The sequence below is a fragment of the Perca fluviatilis genome, chromosome 12, assembly GCF_010015445.1.
Source record: "Perca fluviatilis chromosome 12, GENO_Pfluv_1.0, whole genome shotgun sequence".
NCBI classification, from domain to species: Eukaryota; Metazoa; Chordata; class Actinopteri; order Perciformes; family Percidae; genus Perca; species Perca fluviatilis.
The window spans coordinates 396,751-419,548 of NC_053123.1; the positions used below are offsets into that span (position 1 = coordinate 396,751).

General features: G+C 37.6%; 1 protein-coding gene across 1 annotated transcript; it reads left to right on the forward strand.

Annotated features, from left to right (window-relative positions):
• Positions 1–436: 436 nt before the first annotated feature.
• LOC120570357 (sterile alpha motif domain-containing protein 9-like) lies at positions 437–22,252 on the forward strand. Its single transcript, XM_039818661.1, is given in 5 exon segments — positions 437–709; positions 15,498–15,562; positions 15,692–15,756; positions 15,975–19,603; positions 19,605–22,252. Coding segments are annotated over 3 exon segments (4,449 nt in total). The 5' UTR covers positions 437–709; positions 15,498–15,562; positions 15,692–15,732; the 3' UTR covers positions 20,401–22,252.
• Positions 22,253–22,798: the final 546 nt, after the last annotated feature.

Here is a 22,798-nt window from a genome sequence, read left to right on the forward strand (position 1 = left end):
ACAGTAGTGGAAATGTTGTGTTTCAAATGGTGTTCTTTATTGTTGCTGCAGTTACTAAACACTTCTTCAATGTAGGCCTGAGCACGTGGAGATTGTTTTAAGGCAGACTTCAAAACTTGTGAACATATCCTTTAAACACCCAAAATGGCCCAAAAACGACACAGTGATATGGACCATGCACCAGAGATAATAACAATTTTAGCACCAGCCCACCCAGTATAATTTATTACAGGCTGTTCGACAACCACTTGTTACTAAACGCAGTTGAAGTGAAGGGTACACGCGCTTGAAAGAATGCGTAAGGTGCACGAGTAGCCTACTTAATGTGTAATATATATTACAAGTTAGGATAGCCTATAGCCTAGCTATTACACTTGTGAACTAGTTTAGTCGCTGGGCAGGGGAACAGCTTCACCAGCTTTTACTACCAGTAGACTACCTCCCAAAACGTCGACGAGGAAAGGAACCGCATAGGTTTCGTTTCTGTGGAAGTGCTGCTTGGGTTTCGTTTTCTCGGAGCTGACCGCCCACCGGAAGACTGCATGTATTCCGCCGAGCACCGCAGTCAGACTCAGCTCTGCTATCTTCTCTCTGCGAACCAGCACAGAAATATGTCTTATATTTACTTGTCTCGAAAGGTTTGTCTCACGAACCCTGCTTGAAGACGTCACATTAAATGGTGAGGACAGCAGCCTTTGTGTCCGGGATGGTAAGTGGGTGTTGTCTGTATTTTTGTTTTGGCAGTGTGGAAAAAGTAGTTCCTAGAATAATAATAATAATAATAATAAATAATAATAATTTTAAATGAATACCAATATTTCCTCAGTTTTAAGATGTAGCCTATGTAAACCTAGCTCAGTGGATGCCTGTAGGCTAGTTCCTGCATCTAACTTGCAGGTTTTATGTAGGCTATGTGTGATTTTGAATCTTTTGGGAATATACCTATGAAGGTAAATATGGTGCAAAACGTGAGAGCTTGTAGAATACAATGTGAGAACTTGCAGAACAAAAAAATTTAACTTGTATGTTAAAATTTGCACTTGTAAAATAAAAATTTGCACTTGTAAAATAAAAATTTGCACTTGTAAAATAAAAATTTGCACTTGTAAAATAAAATGTGCACTTGTAAAATAAAAATGTGCACTTGTAAAATAAAAATTTGCACTTGTAAAATAAAAATGTGCACTTGTAAAAATTATTCACATTTGAAGTCACAAAAGAAAAAAACATGAGAGCTTGTAAAAAATCTGAACTTGTAAATTGAAATTTGCACTTGTAGAAAAATATTCACAAATGTGTAGATTGATATTTGCATGAACACAATGACAGCTGCAAACTTGTAATGCAACATTTACTCATGTACTTTTCTTTTTACTCAGGTTGATTTTCCATCACAACCACAACTCAGTGATTACAACCTCTCGAATCTGTCACTGTATGGCTCTCTCGCATCACCAAAGAGCGAATCTGCGCGCTCGACTTTTACACATACTTGTTGCGATACATTTGGTGCAAAACTAATTTGTACCTGTGGACTTAGGCTGTGGAGCTCTGATCCAACAGAACGGGGAAAGCAGGGTTTCTATCGCCAGATGAGGGACAACTCTGTCCGGCTTATTTAGCTATGTCGCATGGAAGCCTGGTTGAATAGCAAGCTAGCGTTAGCTAACTAACCAACCAGCCTGATTCTAAATAAATACCTTTTAATTATCTTAACACTTTTTAACAGTCAAACTGAAACACTGGCGGTGAGCTCCAGGTCCTGCAGCCGCGAACGGACCCGTCACCAGTGGTGCTCGCCGAAGCGCAACATCGCTATTATTGCCAGAAAGCCCGCTGCCGACCTCGACCTGCAGTCGGAGCTCCAGCGGGACACAGAGAGCCCCGCACCCGGTATCTCGGCAATCCCCGGCCATGACCACAGCTTGCTTTGCTGATGTTGTGCCTCACTGCCAATCATTGCACCCGGCAGGCAGCAACAATAGCTTCTGCAGAATTACATCCACCTCGCGGGCAGCAGTAATTATTTTTGCCGAATGATGCGTCATCTCTTAACCCTCGTTGCTGCCGAGATTTGCACCCAGGTAGCAAGGAAATGATAGTCTGATAAAACATTGATGTCTCTAAACGTTGTAAAATTATAATCATCATTGATGAACATGACAAAGGAATGTATATAGCCTACATTTTAATTAAACAGTAGCTACTTTGCCTTATAAAATCATTATTTCCCCTTATGGATGGAAGTCTTGGCAGGGATGCAGAACTTGGCAGCTGTTACCCGCTGATGACGGTCCGTCTGCGGCTGCAGGACCTGGAGCTCACCGCCAGTGTTTCAGTTTGACTGTTAAAGTGTTTAGATAACTAAAAGGTATTTATTTAGAAGCTGGTTAGTTAGCTACACGCTTCGCTATTCCACCAACACTAGCGGTGAGCTGCTACCGGTCGCGGGGCTCTCTGTGTCCCGCTGGAGCTCCGACTGCAGGTCGAGGCGGAAGCAAGGCTTTCTGGCAATAATAGCGATGTTGCTCCGGCTGGCCGATACCGCTGGTGACGGTCCGTCTGCGGCTGCAGGACCTGGAGCTCACCGCCAGTGTTTCAGTTTGACTGTTAAAAAGTGTTAAGATAATTAAAAGGTATTTATTTAGAATCAGGCTGGTTGGTTAGTTAGCTAACGCCAGCTTGCTATTCAACCAGGCTTCCATGCGACATAGCTAAATAAGCCGGACAGAGTTGTCCCTCATCTGGCGATAGAAACCCTGCTTTCCCCGTTCTGTTGGATCAGAGCTCCACAGCCTAAGTCCACAGGTACAAATTAGTTTTGCACCAAATGTATCGCAACAAGTGTTGCAAAAGTCGGCGCAGATTCGCCTCTTGGTGATGCGCGAGGCGCGCATACAGTGACAGATTCGAGAGGTTGTAATCACTGAGTTGTGGTTGTGATGGAAAATCAACCTGAGTAAAAAAAAGTACATGAGTAAATGTTGCATTACAAGTTTGCAGCTGTCATTGTGTTCATGCAAATATCAATCTACACATTTGTGAATATTTTTCTACAAGTGCAAATTTCAATTTACAAGTTCAGATTTTTTTACAAGCTCTCATGTTTTTTTTCTTTTTGAATTCAAATGCTGAATATTTTTACATGGTGCAAGTTCATTTTTATTTTACAATGCATTATTTTACAAAATACATTTTTATTTGACAAGTGCAAATTTTAACATACAAGTTAAATTTTTTTGTTCTGCAAGTTCTCACATTGTATTCTACAAGCTCTCACGTTTTGCACCATATTTACCTTCATATATACCTTATTTTTCCACTTTGTCATTGCATAATATAATTCTATTATGCAATATTATATTATGAATATATATTCAGATATTTCTGTTTGCTGAACTATGAATCGTGTATTGCCCAGACAGATTGGTCCGTGTATCATCCGATCATTTGTTTTTGTTTTCACATATGAAAACGAAAAAACGAGAAAACAACTCCTTTTTCCGTTTTTTTAGAAAAACAAAAAAACGAAATTATGACTTGATTTTTGGTTTTCCCGTTCTTGCACGGAAATCAGAAAAACCACTTGATATTCCGATTTTCCCCTGTGGTGGTGCTAAATCTGATTGGCAGGATATGCATTCATTGTTTTTCAAATTAAGAGTTTGCCCACACTGTATTTGTTAGCCTGTAAAATGAATAGTCTATATGTAAAATGAATAGTCTATATGTATGCTTTTTGTCACCTAATTATTTGGCTTAACTGACTGAAAAAAATCTATTGTAAAATAGCCTAAATGTAAACATGTTCACGCATTGACAGACAAAAGGCATGATCTGTTTTTGTAGGAGAGGGGAAGACCCATCTCATTGTTTAATCCTGTTGTGTTCAAAGTCATGTTAAACAATTTTTTGTTCCCAGTCAAAAATAAATAGATAGATAGATAGATAGATAGATAGATAGATAGATAGATAGATAGGGAAATTCAAGGTCCCAGTAGCTCAACATACATCACAAACAGGATCATAAAAAAAAGCAACTCCACATGAATAGCATGGACAATAAAATAAAAAATACTAAATAAATTAAAAAATAATAATACTAAATAAATTAAAACATATAAAATCCACATGAATGTACTAAGGGATGTATAAGCATGATACACTTGCAGTGATAGGGCAGGGACTGACCCTGTGATTCAGTATGAGAGTGTGTGTCATGGTGGTAGTGCAAATAGGTCCAATAGTGCAAGGATAAAGTCTAGAGACCAGCATTAAATATGGACAATATAAGAGATCAAAAGTCAATATTAGTAATAGGGTTACAGCCATTGTTCATGTATTAAGTTATGTTAGACCTCAGTCCAAGCTGGCGGGAGGAGGGAGGGAGGGATTGTGCATATATGGGCTAATATAGCCAGTAAACAGTGTAAACAGTAAACAGTGGGCCAGTGGACAGTCAGTACATAACTGTTATTATAGGAGGTAGTGGAAGTGGTGGAGAGGGAGGAGAGGCAGACAGACTATGCAGAGAAGTCTCTCTCTCCTCTTCTCTTTAGTGAAGCATTGTAGAGTTGTCTGGCCCTGGGGACAAATTACTTTCTCAGTCTGTCATGACTGACAAAATGACCGTTCCATTAATACTCATCATACAAATTTAAATAATACATCTATTCTTTGTTTTAGATGTTTTTATTAACTTAAATTCTTATGAATAATTTTTTTTTGTCTATTTGTTATTTATGGCCTGTATGCCTCATTGATCTGAGCTTATACATCTTAAATTCCATCGAGTACTAAAAAACATAATTGCTGGATTATTTTGACAATAATAAATAATCAGATGAAACATAGTATACTGTTTATCACAGATTACTTTGGGCCAAAATTACCAAGGACATTTGTTAAGAAACCATTTAAAAATGTATACAGTAACACCTGTTTGGGTCAAAAGTAAGAGATTTTATCTGTCACTTTGGAAAAAGAGAGAGACTCAGAGAAAAGGTTAGCGTAGTAGGTGTGAAAAAAGCATGGAAATATCAAAAAAATATATAAAAAATAATAAAATGATCTATGGAAAGGAGTGCCATGTCTTTTTGGTACATGATAAACTATCTGCATTCAGGAAGAAGTTGGACTGTGTTGGGCTCGCGTGGAACAAGGCTCAGTCCCTGTGCCATTTGTACCACGCATGCGTTGAAACACTTGACAACCAACAGTGACCAAACATCACAACTTTTTTTAAATTAAATCTTTCTTATACAATAGTCATACAAACAATCAAGACTAATAACCATAGACTGTATATTATTAATGCGATGAAGTGTAAACGTACATAAGTGTCCTTTCGAAGACGGAATGACAGCTCTTCCAACCACCACTGCTGTATACCACTATAGTAGCTACATGCTAACGGCAGTAAACATGTCATCTTAGCTGGCAGTGTTGTTAAATTCTCCCCAATTCCGGGTCACATTCCTGCTGAAACATGTCCGATTGGGTAGTGTTTGGTTCAGAACCCTTTATCTGCGATTTTTGACCTTAGAAAGTGCTGCTTCATTCCACTACAATCTAGCATACTCTATTATAACTATTATGTAGCTGTATGCTAATGCATTAATAATATATAGTCTATGGTTATTAGTCTTGATTGTTATTATTATAAATAAGATTTAATTTAAAAGTTACTGTTGTTGAATCAAGTAGAATTTCAATGCATGCGTGTACAAAATAGTCCAGAAATTCTTCCTAAATGCAATAGTTTATCATGTACCAAAAAGACATGGCACTCCTTTCCATAGATCATTTTATTATTTTATATTTTTATATTTCTGCTTGTCACATTCCTAACCTTTCTACGCTAACTCTTTTCCAAAGTGATAGATAAAATCTCACTTTGACCCAAACAGGTGTTACTGCTATACGTTTTAAATGGTTTCTTAACAAATGTCCTTGGTATAATCTGTAAAAGTATATACTATGTTTCATCTGATTATTTATTATCAAAATAATCCACCAATTTTGCTTTTTATTTTTTATGGAATTTAAGATGTATAAGCTCAGATCAATGAGGCATACGGGCCATAATTAACAAATAAACAAAAAAAAAATTATTCATAGAGAATTAAGTTAATAAAACATCTAAAACAAAGAATAGATGTATTATTTAAATTTGTATGAAAATAAATGAATGGTCATTTTGTCAGTCATGACTGATTGTCACAGAACGACCACTCTATGCTACTAAGAAGAGGAGAGAGCTTCTCTGCATATTCTGTCTCCCTCTCTCCTCCACCCTTCCACTATATATTAACAGTTATGTACTGACATCCACTGGCCCGTTTACTTTGTTTACCTGTTTAACAACTTACCCGCATATAATCCCTCCTCTCCCGCTTCAGCCACTGAGGTCTAACATAACTTAACAATGAACAATGGCTGTCCTTTAACTTCAAACCTCTAATATTGACTTTTGATCTCTTATATTGTCCATATTTAATGCTGGTCTCTAGACTTTATCCTTGCACTATTTGCGTACCTGCTACCACCATGACACACACTCATATGAACTCACAGGGTCAGTCCTTTACGCAAGTATATCATGCTTATACATCCTTTAACATTCATTGAATTTTTATGTTTGAATTTATTGTGTTAATTTTTTAGTATTTTATTTTATTGTCCATGCTATATCATGCGATTTGCTTTTTATGGTCCTGTTTGTGATCTTCTGAGACCTTGCCCCTTGGGGATCAATAAAATATCTATCTATCTATCTATCTATCTATCTATCTATCTATCTATCTATCTATCTATCTATCTATCTATCTATCTATCTATCTATCTATCTATCTATCTTATCTGTCTATCTATCTATCTATCTATCTATTTATCTTTGACTGGGAACAAAAAATTGTTTAACATGACTTTGAACACAACAGGATTAAACAATGAGATGGGTCTTCCCCTCTCCTACAAAAACAGATCATGCCTTTTGTCTGTCAATGCGTGAACATGTTTACATTTAGGCTATTTTACAATAGATTTTTTCAGTCAGTTAAAGCCAAATAATTAGGTGACAAAAGCATACATATAGACTATTCATTTTACATATAGACTATTCATTTTACAGGCTAACCAGTACGTGTGGGCAAACTCTTAATTTGAAAAACAATGAATGCATATCCTGCCAATCAGAATTAGCACCACCATACGAAAGGAATAAAGTCATATTCGTTTTTGTTTTCTTAAAAAACGGACAAAGGAGTTGTTTTCCCGTTTTTCGTAAAAAATGATCGAATGAATCGCGGTCAATGTACCGTTCGTTCATTTGTTTTTTGCTGTCACATATGAAATCAAAAAACGAGAAAAACAACTCCCTTTTCCGTTTTCCGTTTTTTTAGAAAAACCAAAAACCGAAATTATGACTTGATTTTTTGGTTTTCCCGTTCTTGCGGCAGAATCAGAAAAACCACTTGATATTCCGATTTTCCCCCTGTGGGTGGTGCAAATCTGATTGGCAGGATATGCATTCATTGTTTTTCAAATTAAGAGTTTACCCACACTTTATTTGTTAGCCTGTAAAATTAATAGTCTATATGTAAAATTAATAGTCTATATGCATGCTTTTTGTCACCCAATTATTTGTCTTAACTGACTGAAAAAATCTATTGAAATAGCCTAAATGTAAACATGTTCACGCATTGACAGACAAAAGGCACAATCTATTTTTGTAGGAGAGGAGAAGACCCATTTCATTGTTTAATCCTGTTGTGTTCAAAGTCATGTTAACCAATTTTTTGTTCCCAGTCAAAAATATACATATATAGATAGATTTATAGATAGATAGATAGATAGTTAGATAGATAGATACTTTATTGATCCCCATGGGATCCCCATTCAAGGTTCCAGTAGCTTAAAGACATCACACACAACATACACATACATCACAAACAGGATCATAAAAAAGCAACTCCACATGAATAGCATGGACAATGAAATAAAAAATACTAAATAAATAAAAAAAAAATAATACTAAATAAATAAAAAAATCCAATGAAAAATCCACATGACTGTACTAAGTGATGTATAAGCATGAGACGCCTCTGAGACTGACCCTGTGATTCAGTATGAGAGTGTGTGTCATGGTGGTAGTGCAAATAGGTCCAATAGTGTAAGGATAAAGTCTAGAGACCGGCATTAAATATGGACAATATAAGAGATCAAAAGTCAATATTAGAGGTTTGAAGTAATAGGGTTACAGCCATTGTTCATGTATTAAGTTATGTTAGACCTCAGTCCAGGCTGGCGGGAGGAGGGAGGGAGGGATTGTGCATATATGGGCTAATATAGCCAGTAAACAGTGTAAACAGTAAACAGTGGGCCAGTGGACAGTCAGTACATAACTGTTATTATAGGAGGTAGTGGAAGTGGTGCAGAGGGAGGAGAGGCAGACAGACTATGCAGAGAAGTCTCTCTCTCCTCTTCTCTTTAGTGAAGCATTGTAGAGTTGTCTGGCCCTGGGGACAAATTACTTTCTCAGTCTGTTATGACTGACAAAATGACCGTTCCATTAATACTCATCATACAAATTTAAATAATACATTTATTCTTTGTTTTAGATGTTTTTATTAACTTAAATTCTTGTTTTGTCTATTTGTTATTTATGGCCCACATGCCTCATTGATCTGAGCTTATACATCTTAACCCTCATGCCCTCTTCGGTCATTTTTGTACATTTTTCTCAAGTTTTTTTTTCATTTTGTGATAATTTTTGCTGTGTTACTTCTTATGGCATGAAATTTTGTAGGAATCCTTCTTTTCAGCCATTTTTTTTAAATCCAGTGTTTTTTACTCTTACATGTCTTTTATACTTAAATGATTCATTTTGTACCCTCTGGACACCTTCGAGGCAAAAATGTCCACGCACACAAAAACTGTTATTAAATCATCATATATCAATATTGTTTTCTGCTTTTTTTTCATGAATCACTTAAACAACTTCTTACCTAATCAAAACCACCAAACATTCAATCATTTTCAGGATTTTAACCCTTTAAATGCCAGTTTATGTATTTGAAGTATGTAATTATTTATAAAAAAAAACACAAAATATGATTTTTTTCCCATAAAATGAATAATATGTAGATGAGGCTTTGGTGGGGATTAGAGGCTTGGATATGTCAAAGATAAGCAACAAAACTGATTTGATTGCATTAGTATTTTTTATGTAATTCCAGATACTCCCTCTGGACACCTTCGAGGCAAAAATGGCCCCATTGACTTCCATTATAACCACATGTTTTGATCTCACTGCCTTTACAGTATATAACCATGCATTCTGTAATGTCAGCATTTCATTTGGAAGAAAATATTTGACATTTTTACAGTATTTCACCAGATTCAACCATTTTGGCCTTGTAGGCCGATGCATGAAATTATAGTTATATTATGGAGCTCTGTGTGTGTGTGTGTGTGTGTTGTGTGTGTGTGTGTGTGTGTGTGTGTGTGTGTGTGTGTGTGTGTGTGTGTGTGTGTGTGTGTGTGTGTGTGTGTGTGAGTTTGCGTGAACCTGTAATGTCAAATATGACTAGTTTTCTTCCAAATGAAATGCTGACATTACAGAATGCATGGTTATATACTGTAAAGGCAGTGAGATCAAAACATGTGGTTATAATGGAAGTCAATGGGGCCATTTTTGCCTCGAAGGTGGAATTACATAAAAAATACTAATGCAATCAAATCAGTTTTGTTGCTTATCTTTGACATATCCAAGCCTCTAATCCCCACCAAATCCCCATTCCCCTATGATTTATTTTATGGAAAATACAGTGCCTTGCGAAAGTATTCGGCCCCCTTGAACTTTTCGACCTTTTGCCACATTTCAGGCTTCAAACATAAAGATATAAAACTGTAATTTTTTGTGAAGAATCAACAACAAGTGGGACACAATCATGAAGTGGAATGAAATTTATTGGATATTTCAAACTTTTTTAAGAAATAAAAAACTGAAAAATTGGGCGTGCAAAATTATTCAGCCCCTTTACTTTCAGTGCAGCAAACTCTCTCCAGAAGTTCAGTGAGGATCTCTGAATAATCCAATGTTGACCTAAATGACTAATGATGATAAATAGAATCCAGCTGTGTGTAATCAAGTCTCCGTATAAATGCACCTGCTCTGTGATAGTCTCAGAGGTCCGTGTAAAGCGCAGAAGAGCACTCATGAAGAACAAGGAACACACCAGGCAGGTCCGAGATACTGTTGTGGAGAAGTTTAAAGCCGGATTTGGAAACAAAAAGATTTCCCAAGCTTTAAACATCCCAAGGAGCACTGTGCAAGCGATAATATTGAAATGGAAGGAGTATCAGACCACTGCAAATCTACGAAGACCCGGCCATCCCTCTAAACTTTCAGCTCATACAATAAGAAGACTGATCAGAGATGCAGCCAAGAGGCCCATGATCACTCTGGATGAACTGCAGAGATCTACAGCTGAGGTGGGAGACTCTGTCCATAGGACAACAATCAGTCGTATACTGCACAAATCTGGCCTTTATGGAAGAGTGGCAAGAAGAAAGCCATTTCTTAAAGATATCCATAAAAAGTGTCGTTTAAAAGTTTGCCAAAAGCCACCTGGGAGACACACCAAACATGTGGAAGAAGGTGCTGTGGTCAGATGAAACCAAAATCGAACTTTTGGCAACAATGCAAACGCGTTATGTTTGGCGTAAAAGCAACGCAGCTCATCACCCTAAACACACCATCCCCACTGTCAAACATGGTGGTGGCAGCATCATGGTTTGGGCCTGCTTTTCTTCAGCAGGGACAGGGAAGATGGTTAAAATTGATGGGAAGATGGATGGAGCCAAATACAGGACCATTCTGGAAGAAAACCTGATGGAGTCTGCAAAAGACCTGAGACTGGGACGGAGATTTGTCTTCCAACAAGACAATGATCCAAAACATAAAGCAAAATCTACAATGGAATGGTTCACAAATAAACATATCCAGGTGTTAGACTGGCGCAAGTCAAAGTCCAGACCTGAATCCAATCGAGAATCTGTGGAAAGAACTGAAAACTGCTGTTCACAAACGCTCTCCATCCAACCTCACTGAGCTCGAGCTGTTTTGCAAGGAGGAATGGGCAAAAATGTCAGTCTCTCGGATGTGCAAAACTGATGGAGACATACCCCGCAGCGACTTACAGCTGTAATCGCAGCCAAAGGTGGCGCTACAAAGTATTAACTTAAGGGGGCTGAATAATTTTGCACGCCCAATATTTCAGTTTTTTATTTGTTTAAAAGGTTTGAAATATCCAATAAATTTCGTTCCACTTCATGATTGTGTCCCACTTGTTGTTGATTCTTCACAAAAAATTACAGTTTTATATCTTTATGTTTGAGGCCTGAAATGTGGCAAAAGGTCGAAAAGTTCAAGGGGGCCGAATACTTTCGCAAGGCACTGTAATTAATGTTTTGTTGGGTTTTTCATAAATAATTGTTACTTCAAAGATTTAAAACTGGCATTTAAAGGGTTAAAATCCAGAAAATTATTAAATGTTTGGTAGTTTTGAGCAATTTAGAAATTAAAAAATATTGATATATGATGATTTAATATCAGTTTTTTGGACATGTTTTTTGGACATGTACATTTTTGCCTCGAAGGTGTCCAAAGGGAGTATCTGGCACTATGTAAAAAATACTAATGCAATCAAATTAATTTTGTTGCTTATCTTTGACATATCCAAGCCTCTAATCCCCACCAAAGCCCCATCTAGATATTATTCATTATCTGGAAAAAAAATCATTTTTTGTGTTTTTTTGTAATAAAAAATGAAATACTTCAAATACATAAACTGGCATTTAAAGGGTTAAAATCCTGAAAATGATTGAATGTTTGGTAGTTTTGATTAGGTTAGAAGTTGTTTAAGTGATTTATGAAAAAAAGCAGAAAAAAATATTGATATATGATGATTTAATAACACGACATTTTTGCCTCAAAGGTGTCGAGAGTATGTTTTTTTAAGGAGGGCATGAGGGTTAAATTCGATCGAGAACTAAAAAACATAATTGCTGGATTAATTTGACGATAATAAATAATCAGATGAAACATAATACTGTTTATCACAGATTACTTTGGGCCAAAGTTACCAAGGACATTTGTTAAAGAAACCATTTAAAAATGTATACATTCACATAAAGTAACACCTGTTTAGGTCAAAAGTAAGAGATTTTATCTGTCACTTTGGAAAAAGAGAGAGACTCTGAGAAAAGGTTAGTGTAGTAGGCGTAAAAAAAGCAGGGGAATATTTAAAAAATATTAAAAATAATGAAATGATCTATGGAAAGGAGTGCCATGTCTTTTTGGTACATGATAAAGTATCTGCATTCAGGAAGAAGTTGGACTGTGTTGGGCTTGCGTGGAACAAGGCTCAGTCCCTGTGCGATTTGTACCACGCATGTGTTGAAACACTTGACGACCAACAGCGACCAAACATCCCAACTTTATTTTTTTATTAAATCCTTCTTATACAATAGTCATACAAACAATCAAGACTATTAACCATAGACTGTATATTATTAATGCGATGAAGTGTAAACGTACATAAGTGTCCTTTCAAAGACGGAATGACAGCTCTTCCAATCACCACTGCTGTATACCACTACAGTAGCTACATGCTAACGGCAGTAAACATGTCATCTTAGCTGGCAGTGTTGTTAAATTCTCCCCAATTCCGGGTCACATTCCTGCTGAAACATGTCCGATTGGGTAGTGTTTGGTTCAGAACCCTTTATCTGCGATTTTTGACCTTAGAAAGTGCTGCTTCGTTCCACTACAATCTAACGTTAGCATACTCTATTATAACTATTATGTAGCTAACGCATTAAAGTAATTTGTCCCCAGGGCCAGACAACTCTACAATGCTTCACTAAAGAGAAGAGGAGAGAGAGACTTCTCTGCATAGTCTGTCTGCCTCTCCTCCCTCTCCACCACTTCCACTACCTCCTACAATAACAGTTATGTACTGACTGTCCACTGGCCCACTGTTTACTGTTTACACCGTTTACTGGCTATATTAGCCCATATATGCACAATCCCTCCCTCCCTCCTCCCGCCAGCCTGGACTGAGGTCTAACATAACTTAATACATGAACAATGGCTGTAACCCTAATACTTCAAACCTCTAATATTGACTTTTGATCTCTTATATTGTCCATATTTAATGCTGGTCTACTTTATCCTCGCACTATTGGACCTATTTGCACTACCACCATGACACACACTCTCATACTGAATCACAGGGTCAGTCCCTGCCCTATCACTACAAGCGTCTCATGCTTATACATCCCTTAGTACATTCATGTGGATTTTTTTTATTTATTTAGTATTTTTTATTTCATTGTCCATGCTATTCATGTGGAGTTGCTTTTTTATGATCCTGTTAGTGATGTATGTGTATGTTGTGTGTGATGTCTTTAAGCTACTGGAACCTTGAATTTCCCCTTGGGGATCAATAAAGTATCTATCTATCTATCGATCTATCGATCTATCTATCTATCTATCTATCCTACAAAAATAGATTGTGCCTTTTGTCTGTCAATGCGTGAACATGTTTACATTTAGGCTATTTCAATAGATGTTTTCAGTCAGTTAAGCCAAATAATTGGGTGACAAAAAGCATGCATATAGACTATTCATTTTACATATAGACTATTAATTTTACAGGCTAACAAATAAAGTGTGGGTAAACTCTTAATTTGAAAAACAATGAATGCATATCCTGCCAATCAGATTTAGCACCACCCACAGGGGAAAATCGGAATATCAAGTGGTTTTTCTGATTTCCGTGCAAGAACGGGAAAACCAAAAATCAAGTCATAATTTCGATTTTTCGTTTTTCTAAAAAAACGGAAAAACGGAAAAAGGAGTTGTTTTCTCGTTTTTTTGATTTCATATGTGACAGCAAAAACAAATGAACGAACGGTACCTGGACCTACACGGACCCAGATTTAAATGTACAGCTTCTTCCTGGTTTTATTTGATGCACAGTGGGCACCAGAGAGCAGTGGTGAAATCCTGAATTTGTCAAATAAAGGCGTACCCAAGAGAGTGCATCTCATTGCGCCATTAGACTTTAGTAATAAAAATTTAGAGAAAACAGATTAGATAGGGAATTTTAAAATGCAAGTGTGTGGATTAGTATTGATATGAAAATATCATTAGTTCATAAGTGGAACTATTGCATTCATCCACACTTAAATGTAGTAAACTAGCCTAAATGTTATATCTCATGGACACTAGGGCTGACGCAGCTAATACTGTAGGTTATTGAGGTGTCCTGGCCACTTTCTTATCTTTTTAGTTGCTTTGGCTGTAGGCATAGGTTGGGTAGGGTAGGTGTTTTCTCTGCCTTATTTAGTTACTTTTTATAGCACCAATTCCAGTTGGGTGATACAACAGGCCTCTGTCATCGCTGACATATGACAGAGAACAGGTTTACCTACAGGTATAACTAATATATGATATTATATATAATTATTTTTATGGTATATATGTGATGTCTTTGTTTCACCGAAACATGATTCAACAGATTCATTTTCATTCAGTGCAGTCTAAGGAAAGGGAAAAATAACAGATCAGCTTTATCGTGATAAAGTGGGATCCAACCTAGTACTGGGACTTTTTATTCCCCACATTATTTTATAATTATTATCAGAGTCATCAATAGATAGTTTTATGTACTACTGCAGTGCCCGTTCAAAATGTGCCTGTTTAGAATAGGCTTACTACTTGGCTTCCTGTATCGCTGCTTGCAGCTTTCTCCAGAACCATTGAACCCCAAAAATAACAAATTACAGAAGGCCCTCAAAGCACTTAATATGCAACCCAACAACTACTGACTTACTGTGTACTTTTACGTCAGACCTACTACTACTTTTACCTTTACTACTTTAAGTAAAGATCTGAAAGCAGTATTGTACTGAGCAGTATTTATAGTATTTATAGTTAATATTTGTACTAAAAGAAAAATATATGCAAGTTTAAAAAAAAAAGTGTTTAAAAGTGAACAGTGATGATGTAAGGTAGCAACATTATCTGTACAAAACGAATCCCCTCAGTACTGGATTCCCTGTCAGAAAACTGGCCTTCTAACTTTTATCCCGTCTTACTGAAATGACAGGTCCCGGATATTATTCATGACACCGTTATATAAGCATTTGATGGTGAAATCGACACGATCACAAATCCAGATTTTTCGACTTTACTTGAAGCCAAGGAAAAATATTCTTGAGACAATTATAATGTTCTCATGACAGCCAATGTAAAACCTGTGTAGTTGAGATCAAAATAAAGACCTAGTTTTAAAATGGGTGTGGTCCGGGTGCATGAAGTAAGGGGCTAGGAAGTAGCAAAGTAGCCATAGCCAATACCTAGTCCTTAATATGCTGAGACCTTTGTTAAATTAATATATTCATATGTATGCCTTCTTTTGCAGCGGTCAAGTAGTCAAGATTGGTGAGAAGCGAGCCAGCTTTCTTGTATGATCAAGAAAAAATGAAGGTAAAGATGAAATATATGATATTTAGGCTATTTTATGTTTCCAGTACATTATCCAGACATTATAGTATCTGTATCTGTATAGTGTCGAATCCTCTATTGTGAATTGCTCTTTTTAAATTATTTTTGTAGCATTAGTGAGCTACGTCTGTGAAGAAGGAACCAGTGCTGTCATGGCAGAGGAAGCTGAAATGAAGGTAAGAACCGTTAAAACATTATGCATTTTTGAGGAAGATGCTCCAATGCCATAACCCATTAAACTGAAAACTATAATAAAATAAGTTTTAAATTAGATCCACATGCATTTAAAAGATAAAGTTATGAAACCAACAAAACTTTATAAAATGTGTTCACTTCAAACATATTAAACCCCTTCAGGTGCATTATTACACAATAACAGCACTTTTCATTTCAGAACGAGGAGGATCTTCCACCTGACATCAAGGATTGGAGTAAACATCAAGTGAGAGAATGGACTCTCAAGTTGAAGGATGTGGATGATAAATTTGCAGAGATACTGTTTCAGCAGGACATTAATGGACCTAGTCTTTTGCTTTTAGATACAGAGGACTTAAAACAAATTGGTGTGACTTTTGGACCAGCAAAACTTATCATTCATGCCAGAGATGAGGGACTGAAATTACAGAAAGAGGAGCCAACAAGCTCTACAAATCTGCCTGGGAGCCCATGCAAGCCCTATCCATTTCGTAGGTACGATGATACATATAGATACATGGAGAGCAGCATTCTTGATATTACAGAATCAGGTGCCTCAGATTTAATTGAACCCTGCCACGAGTACAAAGCTTTCACCAATACAACGGATGAAACTAAAATGAGCAAGTTCACAGAAGAGGCTGTTCGCTTTGCAGCTGCCTGCATGAATAGCCGCACCAATGGCACCATACATTTTGGAATTGGAGACGAGCCAAACTTCAGCCACGGTCAAGTGTTGGGAGTGGTTGAAAAGGTCACAGAAGCCTATGCAAATGTGCTCAAATCTGCTATTGATGGTTATTTTGAGCATAAACACAAACAAACTGCTCAAAATTGCATCAAACATCCGCGATTTGTTGGGGTTCTCAATAAGAATATGACATCATCTGACAAATTTGTGATAGAAGTGGACATAGTTCCTGACTCTGCTCTGTGTGAAGATAACATCTACCACACTTTCAACATGGACACAAAAAAAGCCAAGAAAAAAGCAAAAGGTAAAGAAACAGTCACAACTGACACAAAACCATCAAAACAATTCTTTGTCCGAGATGGCGGTAGCAGCAGGGATCTCCTCGCACTAACCACATCTGCCAAACCGATGGAAGAGTACACGCGGTTTGTTGACAGTCTGGCACAACGATCACAACTCCGAAAACAAGCTGAAGAGAAGCACCTCAATGTGATCAAAAGCAGTACTCAAGGCTCCAGATTAAGTCAGATGATAACTGGTGGATCCCTCTCTTTAGATAAGTCACACTTTGAGCAGTATGTGATAGTAGCTAACAAATCCCATCCAATCCAGTTTGAATCACTAGGATTTCTTGTGGAGCTCAACCCAATAGCTGTTTTGGACTTTGATCCGGAATCAGCTAAACGTGGATTGCAGTGTCACTTTGAACAGCAGAGTACAGTAAGTGTCCATTTACCAGCACAGTATAAAATCACGGAAGGAATTGAAGACATTGCAAACAAGTTGAAATTAACTCGAAACACCAGTTGGGTATTCTGCAATGGAGGTATTGAGGATGAGGTACCCTCAGACATAGACGAGTGGTTGATGGACAAGGGAGCCTCCATTCGAGATGTGATTTCTTTCTTGTGTCGGAAAGATGTGCTTCCAAACAAAAGATTCCTTGTCATTTTCTTACTTTTGTCAACAGTGAGTGAGAAGATGGACCCTCTTGTTGAGGCTTTCAGTACATTCTGGCAGGAGCTCAAAGGCACAGATCAAATCCTCTGTATATGCAATAACGAAAAAGCATTTACCTCCTGGACAGACCTAATTAATGCTCGGTGCGGCATCAACATTTCTCATAGATGCATATACGAGCTCAGCTTTGCTGAAGTCAATGGCACTGTCCTTAGTCTTTTGTCAAAAAACCGTAGATCCAGCCGTTTCTTACCCTGTGGTGGGGAAAGCAAAGTGCTTCTTGAAAAGAAAGTGGAGCGTAGCCTGAATACCTTAGAGGTCCTGTGTGTGAACCAATGCGAAGGGGGAAATGAGGACAAAATTGCCATAGAGGAGAACTTCTACAAAGGAGGAAAAGTGTCATGGTGGAATTTTTATTTCTCTGAGCAGCCTGGATCCACACCATTTATCAAACGAGACAAGTTTGACTTCATCATGAACACAGTCCTACCAGATTTGTGCTCCCTGAGAAAAGCCTGTGTGTTGCTTAACCTCATGCATGTACCTGGATGTGGTGGGACAACTTTGGCCATGCATACTCTATGGGCTCACCGGGCCAGATTCCGTTGTGCTGTCCTCAAAGACAGCAATGCTGACTTTGCTGAAGTCGCTGATCAAGTGGTCAAACTTTTAATGCATGACCATAAGGAGCAATTACCACAGGTCCCTGTTTTGCTGATGATAGATGACTTTGATGATAAGGAAAAAGTGTTTGACTTGCAGCAGCTCATTGAAAAAGAATGTGTGAAGAAAGACATTCAGTCTAAGTCTCCACAGGTAATTCTCCTGAACTGTATGAGGTCAGAGTCCTCTGACCAAACTGAACCAACTGAAGAGATGGTATTCATTGGAAATAATCTCTCTGAGACTGAGCAGAAACTGTTTGAGGATAAGCTTAAAGTAATAGAGAAAACACACAAGAATGCAGACACGTTCTATGGGTTCATGATCATGAAGAAGAACTTCAAGCCAGAATATGTTCAGGGTGTGGCCCGCAACACTCTGAAAAGCTTCAACATAAATCAGAAACATGCACAACTCCTGGCTGTTTTAGTTCTGTTGAATGTATACTGCAAGAATGCCTCACTCTCTGTGTCTCTGTGTGAGGAATTTCTTGGTCTTCAACCAAAACCAGTTTGTGGAACAATGAAAGTCGAAGATGGATTTGGGAAATTCTCCACTTTAGTTGCCACCTGCTCAGTTCAGGGTATGGTAGTTTTCAAAGCTGTGAAAATTATCCATTCAAGTATCGCAAGTCACTGTTTGCAGGAACTTACAACAACACACAATGTGAGTAAAGCTAATATCACCGACCTACTGCTGACCACAGACAAGCTTTATGAGAGCACACAAGGCAAAGACAAACTCCTGCAAGATGTCCACTACATTTTGGTGAAGAGACATCATTCAATGGAGGAATCTAAGTTCTCTCCCCTAATTCAAGACATCTTAGGTGAAACCCCAGGACTGGAAGAGATGGTGCTTCAAAATGCATCTAAAAGATTTCCGAAAGATGCAGTTGTCTCTCAGTTACTTGCCAGGTACTACTACCTAAAAAAGAAGGATTTCTCAGAGGCAGAAGTTTGGGCATATAGAGCTAGAGATCTTTCCAAAGACAGCTCATATTTCGCAGACACATCCGCACAAGTTATCAAGCACAAGCTCAAGGATGCCATTGCAAACTACAAGGAAGTGCCGATTCGTCCTGAAAAATTGGAAATGTTTCTTAAAATGGCTCAGTCAGCAATAGATGCATTCAAAGACACACAGAACCTTGCGAAAAAGGAGTCAATTCAGCGGTTGAACACCAAGACAGACAACTGCCCTTTTAATACAGCAGGGTGCCTTGGAGAAATTCAAGTTGGAGTACTTGTCATCGAAGTGCTGGAAAAGACCCCCATATTTTCTTCTGACAATGTCCGCCATGACATAATGAGTGGTGTTCTCTCTGGAGATATGAAACTTCAGGCTGTAGAAACAAAAGATAAACGGCACAACAAACATGCACACCACTACACAATTCTCAAACAGTTTGAGGATGTACTTTACAACCTCAGAAATAGGATGAAGGTGAACTTTGACTTTCTTGACAATTTTTATGAAAATGAAAAAAAAAATTTTGAAAAAAAGAAAAAAAAAAAAAAAAAATTCGAATAACATGCTGAAACTACACGAGGCAAGACAATACCTGGAGATGCAAAAAGCTGATACCTACTCCGGGATTCTAAATTGTCTGTCAAATGACATCTCACCTGAAATAATGAAGAAGATTGCCAGACTCTATGCTTTTGTTTGTGCACCTGAACATAAGCCCACTGTGAAGGAGAGAATCAACTTCATCTATGTCAATGTTGTGTTGAGTTGTATTAAACTGGAATCCCAACATCTTGAGCCGTACCAGAAACTACTTGATCGCCTTTGCCAAGTTCTGCGTGAGCAAATCCCAATAAGTGAGAACTTGCCACTGCACTTCATTGCAGTCGTGCTGTTGTGGCCACAGCAGTACGTGGCTCCACCTAGAAGTCTGAGGAATTACATCTCACAGATGATGACCTCTTATCACACAGTTATGAAGGAAGTGTACAATGGCAAGAGGCCCATTGTCCATTTCTTCCTGGGGAAGAAGCAGGGCTATGAACGACTGGTACACTTTGGGGAAATCAAAGGTTGCATCAAGGCTCGGCAGGAAGAGTTTGCCTCCATGTGGGAAAATGGCAAAATATGGAAAGAGAAGAAGGTGGAGGAGCGCCTCTTAAGGGTAACTGGCGAGGCAAAGAACAACAAAATATTGGCAGATACTTGTTTCCCAGAGCTGAAGGTTGAAGTCACCCCAATGTTTCCAAGTCAGCTGAGTGGGTATGCACCGGGGTCAAAAGTGTCATTCATTATCGGTTTCTCAATGAAAGGCCCTGTTGCACTTGACATTAACTAAACTTTGAAAGCAGCCTATTCCAACCAGGGGTTGATGCATTGACTGTGTAAGTGAAGCCGAAAAATCTGGATTGCCCCCTTGTGCCTGGCTGCAGTATACTTATGTCATAAATCCCGCCCCCTCCATATTAGCGGATGTGACTTGGACCGAACCAAAAAAAGTACATGTCAGATACATTTTTTCAAAGATGGTTTCTGTCATTTTAGGTAGTTCTGATCACGCTCATGTATATTCAAGTGTTAATTAAAATTTGGTTTAAAATAGTTATTTGATGACAGACTCTGGCTCCAAAATAACAAGATGGCAGCGATACTTTTATAAGTAGGAGGACGTCATAAGGAGTAAGGTTACCTCCCCTTTCTCTGCTTTGCCTACCCAGAGAATTTTGCCCGCCCATGAGAAAGAGAGAGACATCATGGCTTGCAAACAAGTGAAGCATGGCAGTGGGTCAAGGCCACACCCCCACCCTCCACCTTGCCCCCCCTCTCTCCTCCTCAATAGCAGTAGCAATAGCTACAGAAAAAGAAATGGCACATCCTAAGGAAACCTCATTGTGGGACTGGCTCTAGTGGCTGTAATTCTGCACTAAGGCTGAATTTCAGGAAAGAGACTTCAGATACAGTATTAGGGGACCACTAAGGCTTATATAAAATAATCCGAAAAGCAGCATGCCTAGGACCTTTAATGAATGTCATGTCACATTTTGTGTGCATTCCTGTCTCGTACATTATTAATACCATTGTTTTGCAAAGGAAAACATTTGTCAAGTATAATCTCTTAAAAAGTCTTACGTTAAAAGTGTACTGTAGCTCACAAGTCATTGTAAATATGAGTAATTTTTTAATAATGAAAATTGAAATGTTTTTTTATTCCATAATGAAATTATCTGCATCAAAAATACAATTTCTACATTTGCTTTTATAATGATGTACTTTAACAATTATGTGACAATTTGCAATGTTTTGCAGTTAGTATCTTTAATGCATGTTCTATTATTAATAAAACTAAATTACTTTTAATAACCCTTAAACAATGTATTACTCACATAAAAATGTCTCTCTTGTATTTAACCGAGACCTCTATCTGTTTCTATCAGAATCTAGTTTTATTTTGTTTTGATTTTGTGGATTTAGTCATATTCATTTATTCATAAGCTGATCCGATGTTTAAAATACAATAATTTTCAATTTTTGTGTTACATTACTGTGATTTTGTTCAAACAACCTTTTTTTGAATTCCAAAAGAACAATGTTGAACATGCATTTTTGCATGGCCTATTAAATAAATATGTACTGTGACATTAACATGTATATTATTTAAATTTTACTGTGCACAGACTGTTGCTTTTCAGTCAAACACTTGAGAAATACATCACTATCCTAAAACTCAGTATTCCAAGTGTATTGTAATACATTTTGTCATTTTGCCTTAGTTAGCTACTAATGTAGTTAAGATACAAACATTAATTAAATATGTATTTGCAATAAGTATAGTACTTCATTGTAAGTTACATTGTCCTGTTAAGGATGCTCTTACCTGTATCACACACAGGAGGGCACCACAAGCTCAGAAATGATGATGATTTGTGTTCCACAGAGTCTGTGATTGCCCATAATAACAGCATAAGATATATACTATGTGTCCAATTGTATGACTTTAACAATATGGTGATAGCTGGTTACGTTACAGATGTTAAAGCAAACCTAAATTCTCTTTTGATATACCACTGGGCACTTTGCCCCTGGCTTTTTGTGGCTCTAAAAGTATACAGAAATAGACAAACGGTTAAAACAAGGGCAGGTATTGATTTTTTGATTTTTTTATATAAGCCATTACAGGTTTCTACCACACCCTCACATGTATTTTGTATTTCATCAATGTAATTTATATTTTATGTCTGTGAAACAAATAAACATACACGTTTAAGCACACACATTTAAACAAACAGCTCTATGAGGATAGTAAACAGTAATACAATAGGGCAATGCAAAAGTGCAAATGGTGCTGGAATAAATAAAGAATTATTGATGTAACAGGTGCTTTATATCTGATGTAGGTGGATACAGTGTACTGTATATTTGACAGATATTTACATGTTAAAATTATGTGTTTAACACTATAACATACTGAAAGGTGGACGCTGGGTGTTCCAGGGTAATTGCACAGGTATTGTTCCTGTGAAGTGAAGTGAAGTGAAGTGTCCACCATAGTGACGGCCTGTGGGGAGAAACTGTTCTCGTGTCTGCTTGTTTTGGCGAACAGAGTTCTGTAGCACCTACCAGAGGGGAGAAGCTCAGACAGAGTGTGATGAGTCTGTAGTAGCCTTGCTTTGCCAGACTTTCCTCCACAGCAGGAGGGTCTGGCTAGTCCACATAGTATTTCAGGATGGGAGAAAAAA